General features: G+C 62.4%; 2 protein-coding genes and 1 long non-coding RNA gene across 6 annotated transcripts in view; 2 read left to right on the top strand and 1 right to left on the bottom strand.

The window, feature by feature from the left end:
- The window catches only part of LOC145717454 (tubulin gamma-2 chain-like), a 1,936-nt gene extending 1,218 nt beyond the window's left edge, over positions 1–718 (top strand). The window contains exons 3-4 of the mRNA XM_081805964.1: positions 10–194; positions 322–718. Of these exons, the coding sequence (XP_081662090.1) occupies positions 10–194; positions 322–519 (383 nt within the window). The 3' untranslated portion in view covers positions 520–718. The remainder of the gene's footprint in view (positions 1–9; positions 195–321) is intronic.
- A 929-nt stretch (positions 719–1,647) lies between these two features.
- Positions 1,648–10,221, bottom strand: PLEKHH3 (pleckstrin homology, MyTH4 and FERM domain containing H3). Of its 4 annotated transcripts, none has more exons than XM_081804950.1 (13): positions 9,567–10,219; positions 7,541–7,596; positions 7,105–7,184; positions 6,811–7,002; positions 6,569–6,726; positions 6,336–6,456; positions 5,275–5,581; positions 4,515–4,722; positions 4,166–4,293; positions 3,732–3,864; positions 3,076–3,543; positions 2,594–2,785; positions 1,648–2,038 (listed from the first exon to the last, which is right to left on the bottom strand). In XM_081804950.1, exons 1-13 carry the CDS (start codon positions 9,726–9,728, stop codon positions 1,862–1,864), a joined length of 2,382 nt encoding a protein of 793 aa, XP_081661076.1. In that variant the 5' UTR covers positions 9,729–10,219; the 3' UTR covers positions 1,648–1,861. The 4 variants fall into 4 exon arrangements, with proteins under 4 accessions (XP_081661076.1, XP_081661074.1, XP_081661075.1 ...); XM_081804948.1 differs by having other exon boundaries at positions 4,157–4,293; positions 9,567–10,218; XM_081804949.1 differs by lacking the exon at positions 9,567–10,219 and adding an exon at positions 8,986–9,147 and having other exon boundaries at positions 4,157–4,293.
- Positions 7,461–10,834, top strand: LOC145717331 (uncharacterized). The gene is made up of 2 exons (XR_014140479.1): positions 7,461–8,173; positions 9,123–10,834. It is a non-coding gene; the product is annotated as an uncharacterized LOC145717331 (long non-coding RNA).
- Positions 10,835–11,286: the final 452 nt, after the last annotated feature.

Below are 11,286 nucleotides of genomic sequence, written 5' to 3'. Positions count from 1 at the left end.
TGTTGTGCGTTGTGTGCACCCCCTCCCCCCAGGTCCACAAGAGTCTGCAGAGGATCCGGGAACGGAAGCTGGCCAACTTCATCCCCTGGGGCCCTGCCAGCATCCAGGTGGCCCTGTCGAGGAAGTCTCCCTACCTGCCTTCGGCCCACCGGGTCAGTGGGCTCATGATGGCCAACCACACCAGCATCTCCTCGGTGAGCCTAATCTCCTGGTCTTCTTTGACCCCTCTGTTCCACTAGCCACTCTTATCATTCTGCCCCATTCCATTCCAGCCCCTTATCTCGCACTGGTTCCCATCCTGGAGATTTCTATCTCTTTCAGCTCTTTGAAAGTTCCTGCCAGCAGTATGACAAGCTGCGGAAGCGGGAGGCCTTCCTGGAGCAGTTCCGCAAGGAGGACATCTTCAAGGAGAACTTTGATGAGCTGGACACGTCCAGAGAGGTTGTGCAGGAACTCATCGACGAGTACCACGCAGCCACGCGGCCAGACTACATCTCCTGGGGCACCCAGGAGCAGTGACTTCCTCCCCACCACTTCCCCTGGACAGTAAGCACAGTCCCCATAATGCCTGGTCCCTGTGACCCAGATTCTCCTCCCCAAAAACCTTTCTAGATTCATCTCCAGCCCAGGCACTGGCCCTACTTCCTCCCTTCTCTGCCCTGACCTTTGATATGCTTGTTTAGCTCTAGTGAAGTAATAAAGCTTTGTCGTGAATATAGTCAGAGCTTGGTTGTGGATGTAGTCAGGGCTTGGTCTGTGAATATGGGGGGATGAGCCATGTTCCCTCCCAGTTCCCAGGCATGTGGCCTTTACCTGCTCTAGCTTCCTACCAGTAGTCCGGGTGTCAGTGTGGTCACTGTTTCCATTGGCATACCTGGCCTAGAACCAGGCTGCTCTACTGGAGTCAGCCCTACCTCTCGAGATTACGGAGGGTTACTGAAGTCTGCTCTGTCCTCGGTGCCTAAGCTCCTGCCCCAGGGTGGATCAGCATTGCCCCAGACTCTTCCACTCAGGGAGTAGGCCGTGGGGGCTAGTGAAGGAGGGCCTGCAGCATCTGAGCAGGTCAGGAAACCTGGGACTCTGGATTCCCAGCGCCCAAGGCTATCAGATCCTCAGGAACGCAACCCAATTCAACCTAACTTGATAAAGCAGGAGCGGAACTCAGGAGTAGGGCTGAGCCCATCCTGATAAGGTGTTTGTTTATCTGTGCCAGAGAAGTTCTTGGGTCTGATCCTGCCCCAAGCTTCTCTCCATTCCAGACCCAAGGCAGTAGGCACACCGAAATGGACCCAACGAGGGCCCAGAAGCTGGACACTGGGGTAGGAACTGGGTAGCGCCAGGCCTGATGACTCACTGCCTTCCAGCCTCAGAGACGCCAGGAGGCCACCCCTGTGCCACTCAATGGAGAAGTGAGTGTGAGTAATTGCCAGCTTCCAAAACTGCCTTGTTGCCTGCCCCACCCAGCACCCTGTGGCAGCCTGCTGGCAAGGAGGAGGTTAAATCCAGAAGGTCATGGAGGGTGGAGCCCTGTGGTGTCCAGACTCCCCTCCGTGCTGGTAAAAGCCCAGAATGTGGGCGTCCCCAGGGGTGGAGTGCTGAGCTATGGGACTCTAACTTGTCCCACTGACAACACTCCCACAGGAAGCGTTTGTGTAAATAAGGATTTTTTTTTTTTTTTTTTGCTTCTCTTCTACAAATAAATTAAGAAACAAACTAGAAAATTGTCTGCACCCATTGCAGCCCTTGGGTGTGGGGTGCGCCCTGTCCCTGCAGGGCCAAAAGGGTCCATGGTTTCCTCAAATCTCAGAGCAGTCCAGGTCCAGGCTGGAGGCAGAAGGGAGGTCGTGACCTCTTGGCAGGCTCAGTCCTGCAGCTGCCCCAAACAACCAGACTGTCCCTGGGGCTCGTCCAGGCCCGGGTGCTGGCTGGGAGGGGAGATGTCTGGCAGGTCTTGGCATGGAGGAGAAGGGCTGCTGCAAGGCCTCTCGGGGGAGGGATTGGGCAAGTAGGCATTCACCAGCTGCATGATCTCTTCCACCTAAGAGAGGGCAGAGGTCAGAGGGCAGTAGGGGCCACTGGGTTCTCCTTTGTCTCATCTTCCACCCAGGCTCCTCACCAGGGCCTTCCGAGAGCTGCCCCCCTGCAACCTTTCCCTCCTCACCACGGCGCTCTCCCTCACTCATTATGTGCCAGTCACACTTGTGTCTTTCTGCTTCTCCAGGATGCTGTTGTCCTCCCAGGGCCTTTCCACCTGCAATATCCTCTACCTGGAATGCTGTTGCCCAGATCTTCCTGTGGCTAGCCTAAATGTCACCTCCAGTATCCCTTCCTGACTGTCCTACCTAATGCTATGACTCCTTCCAATCTGTTCGTGTCACCCCACCCTTACCTTGGTAGCATTTATTCCTGTCTTATATAGTTTTCGATTCCTTCTGGAGTGTCTGACAGCCTGCTCTAATGTAAGCGCCTTGAGCTTGTCTTTGATCACTGCTGGACCCCTGGTGCCTAGAGCTGTACCCGGTTCAGTGTTTAATAAAATGTTTCTTGACATCCTTTCCCTTCCTTCCTCCTTCCATACCCTCTTCCCACTCACCTGGGGGCTCTGCAGGAGGAGCTGGCTCTCTCCCACCCTCAGTGCCAGGGTGTGGGGGCCCATTAGCTGGCAGGCGGCCACATGGCCATAGCTGACACTGTGGACGGGCTCTGTCTCACCGGGCCGGGAGAGGGACATGGCCTTGGCCCCCAAGCCCAGGCATAGCTTCTGTGGAGTGCCCCCACCAGGCTCCTACGGACAGATAGGTAGAGTCAGGGTGGAAGGAGGGGACCCCGCAGCATTATTTTTGGTGGTGGGGGGGGCGATGGCTGTGAGCAGGGAGTTTCCCCGTCCCCTCTGTGATCCACACTGCGTGTGTGGAGGGGCTTAAGGCTCCGGAGAGGTGAGAGCCCAAGGGCCAGGGTTTGGGACGGGCAGCTGCTGGGCGGGGGGAGTGAAACGACCCACAGTGGGGCTTGCGGCTCTGGGGCAGAGGTGTAGGGCTTGGGCCGCCAGAGTCCCCTCTCCCTTCTCCCCCTCACCGTGCTCAGCTCCAGAACGTCATACCGAGCAGCGCCGAACCCTGGACACTGCGCCGCCAGAGCCAGGTAGGCAGCCATGGCCTCAGCTCGGCCCATGCCCCGTAGCCGCTTCCAGCCGCCCAGCACAGCGGCCGCCCTGCCGGCGCCACCTCCTCCCTCGCGGGCCGTGCTTCCCGCCGTGCCGCCGGCCCCGCCGCCGCCGCCGCGCCGGGTCCGCTCCGCGCGCCTCTTGGCCAGGCCCGGGCTCCAGATCGCCCCGGCCAGCAGGGCGGCGGAGGGCGGAGGCCTGGGGACGGGGCGGGGAGGGTCCTCCCGCGGCGGGGCGGGGGGCGGCAGCAGGCGGTCCAGGCGCGGCAGGGGCGCCCTCGGGGAGAAGTCTCGGTGCAGGCTCTGCAGACGCAGCGCCGCCAGGGCGCGCAGCGTGTCGTCGGGCGGGGGCGGCCGGCCGCGCAGCAGCAGAGCGTGAGCCTAGGAGGAGGCACTGGGTGTCAGCGCGGGAGGGGCGGCGAACAGCCCCGGGCGTGCAAAATCTGAGGTCTGGGTCCGAATAAAGCCTCCCGCGAGGTTGCCATAACTGTTAAATGTGACGGCTCGGAAAGCGAGGGGTTCAGTCCGGGGGGGTCTTTGGGGGGGATGTGAATGCCGGAGATGCTCACCTGCTCAAAGAGGAAAGGCAGTTCGTGACCGTCTGGGGACAGCCCCTCAGGGTGCAGGGGCCCGTGAAGACGCAGACATAGTCTCCAACCAGAGTCCGGCGAGTCGTCTAGCGCGGCTTCCTCCGCCGCCAAACTGCAGAAGAGATGAGGACTGGATGCCAGGCAGAAGCGGGACCCCCTCTAAGGCGCTGGACACCGCTGGCGGGGGTGGGGGGAGGAGCGCGACCATGCTGGGGGCGGGGCCAGATGTTTGGGACGCCTGGAAACCCGACAGCAAACCGCCCGCGGGCAGGGCCCCTCTGTGAACCAGCAAACGTGACTGTGCAGGGCAAGTGGCCAGCGCTCGGAAAACGTTTGCACGGGGATTGACCGGAGCTGAGAGGCAGATGGGTTAACGGAGAGCGGGGCTGGGGCTGGACATTTACTTCTCAAACCTGGTGAGCACGTCGGCCATGAGAGTACCCCCAGCCAGGGCTCGCTCCTGGGCTCCTCGCTGCTCGTACAGCGCGAATGCGTTGCGGCTCCGGGCCAAGCCCAGCCGCCCCACCAGCTCTCGAGCAACCTGGGTCGGAGGAGGAATGGGAGGAAAGTCAGGCCGCGCCGGGGTCTCGCCAACTGGAGAGCTCTTTCAGGTCTCCCGGTCCTGACACCCCTCCTCCCCCCCCCCCTTACGCAAATGATGCATCTCAGACTTGGGCAAACCTAGAGCCCAGGCATCAGGACAGCTGGGCATGGGAAGCTGGGAGGAGGGGTTGAGGTTTCAGGGGTCTTTTCTGGCCTTACCTCGCCCGCCGTGGTGTGGGAGTCTATGGCCACAGGGCAGGCACCAGCCCCCGGACAGTGCACGGTGCATAAGAGCTCCTGCCGTCGGCTCAGCGCTGAAATCTCTGCCAGCGAAGGCACCAGCTCCCGGCCGCGCGTCCGGCCCAGCGCTTTCCTGATGAAGCGCGCGTAGGCCGCCAGTTCTGTGTCCGGGAGCGCCTGCTCCGTCCTGGGTTAGGGAAGACCCGAGGGTCAGTGCCCAGAGGGCTTTCCTTCTCCCTCTCCCTCTCGCCTTCTTATCGTCTCATTTCTTTCCTCTCATGGATTCCCTCCCTTCCAACTCAAGTTGCTTGAAGGTAGCCACCAGCTCTCTTCTGAATCTACCCTTGGAGCACTGCATGGAGCTGAATTACTTTCAAAGGCCCTGACAGCTCTCTCCGAACCTCCCCCTCCCACTTGCCAAAGTCTCCCTGATCCTCCTTCGAGATGAAATCCAAAATCCAGTCCCATTCCACTCTGCAACCTAAAAGCCCTGGCTGGACTGCCTCAGCCCGGAGGAAAAGCAGCCCTTAGTAATTCCTCTTGCCCAAAGGGGGGCGCCTCTTGTAATTCCTCCGCCCGAAAGTGGGATATGATCTTGTCGCTCCCACAAAGACGCTGTACATATTAGCAGCGGTCAAGTCTCTTCCCTTCTTTGGCTGGAAGTTCTCCACCCGCCAATTTGGCAAGGCCTGTCATTCTCTCCCAGCCCTGTAGCTCCCTCCCCGGCCCTCCCCCTCACCTCTCCAGATGCCCCAGGAGGTGCCCCCGCACAGCTCCCCCGGGCCGGAAGGTGCAGCTCATGCAGGTGAGGAGCTGCCAGTACCGAAGGGCCGCGGGGTCTTGGGTAGCTGGGGGCCCGGGGGGCCCTGCGGGGCCCGAGGTCTGCTTAGCCAGCTGCAGGAAGAGCTCGTCGCGGAGCGCGGGCAGGTCCCGGCAGGTTTGGAGCACACCCTGCATCAGGGGCCCGGGGCGCCGCGCCCCCTCCAGCGCCTGCAGCGCCAGGAACAGCCGCACCGCCTCCTCGCGCAAGGGTGCGTAGCCCGGACCTGCGGGAGGGTGGGGGCGGAGGGACGGTTTGGAGAGGGGACACAGAGCTGGGCCCTGGAAGGAAGGCATGAACCAGGGAAAGGTCAGAGGGAGTGTAAGGGGACAGGGGGTGGCAAGGAGGGGAGAGTGCGAACGACAGGAAGAGTGAAGGGAAAGCAGTGGTCCCCACAGAGCCTCCCAGGCCCCTCCCCGTCCGGAGCCCCTAAGGCTGCACTCTGAGTTAGGGAGCTACAGGGGTTGACTAAAGGACACAGGTTCAAACCCCAGATTCTGTAATTGGGCACTAAGAGCCATCACCATGGGCCAGAAAACAGGCTGGACCAGGAGTCGGGAAACAAGGGTTCTTCTCCCAGCTCCCCTTAATCTTCTAGTTTTAGAACCGGGACTGGTCACTATTCATTTTTGGGAAGAGATATAGCTGGATGAGGCCAGCACATTCTCCCAAAGTGCTGGCTTTTCCAGCACTTGTAAACATAGTATGACAGGGGCTCACGAGTATAATGAAAAAATAGAGTGTAAAAACTCATGAAGGAGTATCGGTAGTCAGACTGAGACCCACAGAGAAGGTGGTCAAAGGGGGCCTTTTTTCCTGTGCTGGCTTCCCTCTCCTCCACCCTGGGTATCAGTCTGGTCAGCTTCCATTCTCAGCCCTTTGAAAAGTGAGGGGCTGGGCCCCTTTTGGACTTCTAAGTCCTTGTCAAGTGAGGCATTCAGATTCCCCGGCCGAGGGACTGGAGCCATGTCACCACTCACCTGGGGCGCTGACACCGTAGGGCAGGGGCAGGAGTGGAGCATACAAGGCCCCACTGGTGTGCCTCAGAATTGGGTTCCGTAGGTAAATAAGGGCCACGGTCTCCGGGTCCCCACAACTCTCCTAGAAGCCAGGGAAGGGAGTCACAGGGATGGAAAAAGGGGCTCCCCATGAACTCAGAAAGCTTCTGGGTCCACCACCCTCCTCTTTCTCCATGAAGTCCCCTCTTTCACACCTGAATATCTCTAAGCAGCAGCTGGGTAGGGGTCTCCAGCGGCGCCTTGGAGGCGATCACTTCTCGCAGCGCCACCCCCCAGCGTTCGGCCTCGGCCTGGCGGGGGGAGCAGAGCCGGACGCTGTGCTTCCGGCCCGACACGGTCACTGACCACAGACCTGGGAAAAAGAGGCGGTGGAGGGCAATCAGGACCGGCTGGGGCCGATGCGCAGGGAGGTACAAGAATCCCCACGAAGTCTCACCGGTCTCCTTGGGACGGCGCTCTGGGCCGGTCACCGAGCACAAGCTGGTGAGCACGAGGCTCCCGAGGCGCCGCGCCCCCTTCCCGCTGCTACTGAACTGGTCCAGGGAGTCCCGGGTGAGCACGAACCAGGCCCGGCGCGGGGGCAACCAGGGCCGAGCTCCTCCTCCGCGGGGCTCTCTGTACAGCCAACCTGGGGGGAGGGGAGGGAGAAAAAGGGGGGTGAGCAGGAGAAGACGTTATCCCCTGGAGGGTTGGGATTGAGACTTCCAGGGTGCATAAGGTGGGTCCCCACCTTTCACGACGACGTCCGGGTCCTCCTCAGGCGGCCCCTTCTCCGGGATGAGGCTCCGTGTCTCCTCCCAGCTCTGCAGCCTGGGCCAGAGGGGAGGGAGGGTTGGGCGAGGCTGTCGGTCCCGCACCCCGCCTCCAGGGGGCTCCTCAGTCGGGGCTCCCCAGACCGCGAGGGGAGCCTGCTCCTGTCCTGGACACCCCTCCCCCAGGCTGTGGGAACCGCTGGGCCGTTCTGACCTCGCACCAGAAATAGCCCAGACCCCCCCTTTCTCCCCGCGCCCCCAGTCGGACCGCCCCCCCGGGACCCCGGCCAAACCACAGCGTCCGGCGTAAGGCCTCTCCCTTATTGCACAACTGCGGGAGGGAAGACGGCGAGGATTGGGGTCCCGGGAACAGGCTGGGGGCTTCATACCCTGAGACGCAGGGGCCGAGCTCACCTGTCTGAGACCGGCCCGCTCCTCACCGGCTGAGTGAGCGTCACGTCCAGGGGGCCCTGGGGAAACAGGCGGGGGCAGCCCTCAGGATCACAGCCGTCAGCGGAGGATGCCCGTGGCTTCTGCCCCCCGGACAGCGCTGCTCAGGGAATTGAGGGATCAAGGAGTGGGGTCGTGACTGTGAGGGAGAGAGCTGAAGCCAGGAGGTAGCCCCTTCTGCCAATCTCTACAGAACAGCCCCAGCTAAGAAGTCAAGGCTCCCGCCTTGTCTCTGTTTCCCTTTGAAGATTTAAATCAGGGCTGGATACGGTGGAAAGAGCACTGTGCAGGGAGTCCAGTCCGGAGACCTGGGTTCTAGTAACAGTCTGACCACTAACTCGAACCACTAACTGGCTGTGGAACCTTCACAGATCCTCTCAGTCTTTGGGCCCTAGCTTCCCCATCTTCAAAAAGAGAGAGGTGGATGGAGCTCCTTCTTGTTGGGAGTCACCCCCTCCTCCTCATTTTCCCTTCATTAGCTGGCAGACAGGCAGGTGGTGGGCACAGAGGTGGATGAAGGGAAGAGGGACTCCTTCAGTGTATGGCTTTCTCCAAGAACATCTTATGCCCTCCCACAGACACCCCTGAAACTCAACGGTAAGCAGAGACCCTCCCCCTTTGCTCGGGCTCAGGAAGGGCAGGCTGAAAAATGGCACACACTCTCCAGGGGAGGTACCGTTCAGGATTTTGCCCTTCTCCCCCCTGCCCTGGAACTTCAACAGGAGACTGGGGTCTGAGAGAGTCCAAAAACCCGTCCAGGAGCCAGGTCAGGCAGGAACTGTGCCATGGTCCCATTGCACCCAGACTGTTAAAGCCAGGACGGGGAGGTGGGGGAGGGGGGACAGGGACACCTGTCCCCAAGCTCGGGGGAGGGGGGTGGAGGTGGAGCATGAGGGAGGCAATGACGTGGTTCACAGAGCCGGTCCTGCACAGGCTGGAAGCTTGGGGACGCCTGGGTCCTGTGCCTTCCTGGGACGCAGATCCACCTCTTTTCTGGGGGGGTCCAAGAGGAGTTCTCAGCCACACCACCGCGGGGGCAGGTGCTGACCACTCTCTTAGACCAAGTCTCCTAATCGCAGTCCCCTGCTTCCCTCCCTCCACCCCCCTCTATATTTATCCGCCCTCCGCCTCCGCCAGGTGCTGGCGCCGGCCCCAGCGGCGCAGCCCGCCCCACCCGGGCACCGAGCCACCGGGCCTGCTGGGGACCCCTGAGCGGGGGATGGGAGCCTGACCCAGGCCATAGCACACGGGAGTCTGATTGCGGGTGTGCAGGGGAATCCGGGAGGGGACCTCAGGGGATGGAGGTCTTCCAGACCAATCGAGCCTCAGTTTCCCCACGGGGAGATTCCACAAAACCGGGGAGCCAAGTGTCCCTCACCATCCCCTCAGGGATTCCCCAGGAGCCTCACCAGGGAGGGCTGAGAGTTCTGTCTTGAGTGGCAGGGTAATGACGAGGGGTCCTCGAAGAGTCGTGGCCCCCAGCTCCCTCTCCGTGGGGTCCCTGCCACGGACCCCAATCTGAGGATGCCTTCTCCCCCTCTCCCAGGTCCCCGCGGCGGGAGCTCCGGCATCTGGCCCCAGCACTCAGCGCTCACGAACTGGGAGCGGAGCGGACCCAGGCGTCCGAGCCGCCCAGCCGGCCTCGCCACATTCCTCGGCGCTGGCGGAGGCGGAAGGAGACGGGATGGGACGCGGGCCCGGCGGGGAAGGGAGAGGCAGGGCCAGGTCGCGCCACGCGTGACGCCTCCCCTGCCTCGGGGCCCCTAGCAGGTGGACAGCGCCCAGCATGTGGCGCGAGGCCCACAGGCACATCCCGAGTAGGGCTGCTCCTTGAGCTCCCGGGGGCTCCTGGCCCCCCAGGCAAAAACCTCTCCCACGTCCCCGTCCGCCAAGAGCACGGCGTTTGGCTGGAGTCTGGAGCAGGATCAGACGTGACGGCCGCTCGTAGTGAGAGAGATTGAGACAAGGCTCCAAACCCCCAGGGACTTACCCTCCCGCCGCCCGCTGGACTCGGGGTCCGCAGCTCAAAGGTCTCCTCGTCCTCGTCCTCGTCCCCGTCCCCGCTAAGCTCGCCGTCCCCGTAGTCCCGGTGCAGAAGAGTAAAGCCTCGACGGCAGCAGAGGAGCCACCACAATCCCCCGGGGAGAGGCATCCGGGCGAGCAGCCGGGGGATGGGGGCGCGGGCAGCCGGGCCGAGCTGCAGGGGGTCGGAGAAACTGGCGGGGCTCCGACCCCAGCGGGGGAATGATGCGGCGGGAGGAGGGGAAGGGAGAGGGGGACAAGGAGGAGGCAGTGTCGGCGCTAGGGTGCAAGGGGTCGCTTGCTAAGAGCCTGCGGGGGGCTCCGGGTCTGGGCCCCCGGAGGGGGAGGGGGAAAGAGTCCAGGGCTGGGGGGGGTGGGCAGCAATGTCCGGAGCTGGGAAGTAGTGTCCGTTGTAGTGTCCAGCCCTGTGGGGGGCAGTGTCCGGTGCAATGTCCGAGGTGGGCAGTTGTCCAAGCTCCAGGGAGGGTCGTGTCCGGTAGGGTGTCCGGTGGCCGGGGCCCGGGCCGCGCGCGCTGCGCTCCCTGCAGCCCCGGGACTGGCGCGCTAGGGGCGCGAGCACAGCGCCGGGACCCCGCCTCCCCAACCCCCTCCCCTCTGAGGCCCCCCCCACCTTTCCCTCTTCTTTCTCTCCTCCCTTCTTTACAGGGCAGGGTGCAGTTTTCGTCACAGCCTCCCCTGCCCAATCCCTGTGCCTGGCGCCGGGCGCGGCCACCAATCAGGCCACTGAAACCGCGGCGGGTTGCATCATGTGCCCCTGGCTTGGTGACAGCGGGGAGGAGCAGAGGAATAAGGAGGGAGGGGGCGGTGCGATGTCAGCCACGCCCCCGTCCCTGAGGTCGGACGCGGAGTGCTAGTGATGTCACGGAAGCCCGCCTTCATGCCCTTGTTTTAACTCTTGGCTCACCAACCACCAGATTAAAACCCTCTGGAGACGGAGCTTTGGAGAACGAAGGGCATAGGGCATAGAGGAAGGCCCCGACTGCTGCTCTCTCAACTCCTGTCTCGTCTCAGAGTCCCTGAGAAAGGAAAGATCTTCAGCTGCCTGCGCCAGGCACAGCTCTAGAGGCGGCCCTCCGTCCCTGGATGGAGTAGTCCAATTTTTTGGTCTGAGTCACCTCCTTTTTAAGGTGAAGAAACTGGGGCAGAGACTCGGGGAAGTGCAGACCCAGGTCGGAAATAAAACCTAATTTTGAGCGCACAGCTCACTGAACTCTAGTGGGGAGAGTGATTTAAGATTCAAGGGAATTCTGCGGTCTTGGAATAGAGTGGAGGCCTCTCAGGGTGAATAGCCTGAGGTTCTGTGTCAGAAGGGGTTAAGCGAGCCGCTAAAAGGACGGGGCGGGGCCGGGCCGCGGACGGGGCGGGGCCAGGGCGGTCGCGGGCGCGCGCGTGCGTTGCTGACTCAGCGGCTATTCCCGCGGTCTCCGGTGGAGGGTTCCAGGTTGGCCCCCCGTGGCTGGCTTGTAGGACCTTTGGGAGATCAGCGCCATCTCCGGGCCTTCCCCGGATCCTGTCTTCTGGTGGCGGTGGCTTTCGGTCTCAGCCGCCGGAGGCTCTAGGAAGGAAGGCTTGCCCGATCTGGGCGGGGCGGGACAGGGCGGGGACGTCGGGCCAGCGCCTCCCTTGAGACCTCCTCGCCACGCCACGCCCTTCTTGCCCCGGATCCC

Source organism: Leptonychotes weddellii, chromosome 15 (genome assembly GCF_054177405.1).
Source record: "Leptonychotes weddellii isolate Sample4059 chromosome 15, ASM5417740v2, whole genome shotgun sequence".
Lineage (NCBI taxonomy): Eukaryota > Metazoa > Chordata > Mammalia > Carnivora > Phocidae > Leptonychotes > Leptonychotes weddellii.
This window is presented reverse-complemented; position numbering and strand designations above follow the sequence as displayed.

Bases quoted from the DNA above. Each gene is read 5' to 3' on its own strand.
- PLEKHH3 (XM_081804948.1), bottom strand. From the start codon at position 9,728: ATGCCTCTCCCCGGGGGATTGTGGTGGCTCCTCTGCTGCCGTCGAGGC. The intron at 4,723-5,274 runs GTGAGGGGGAGG...TCCCTAACCCAG, and splicing joins CTCCTGGGGCATCTGGAGAG to GACGGAGCAGGCGCTCCCGG. The intron at 2,786-3,075 runs GTGAGGGGGAGA...ATCTGTCCGTAG, and splicing joins ACGTTCTGGAGCTGAGCACG to GAGCCTGGTGGGGGCACTCC.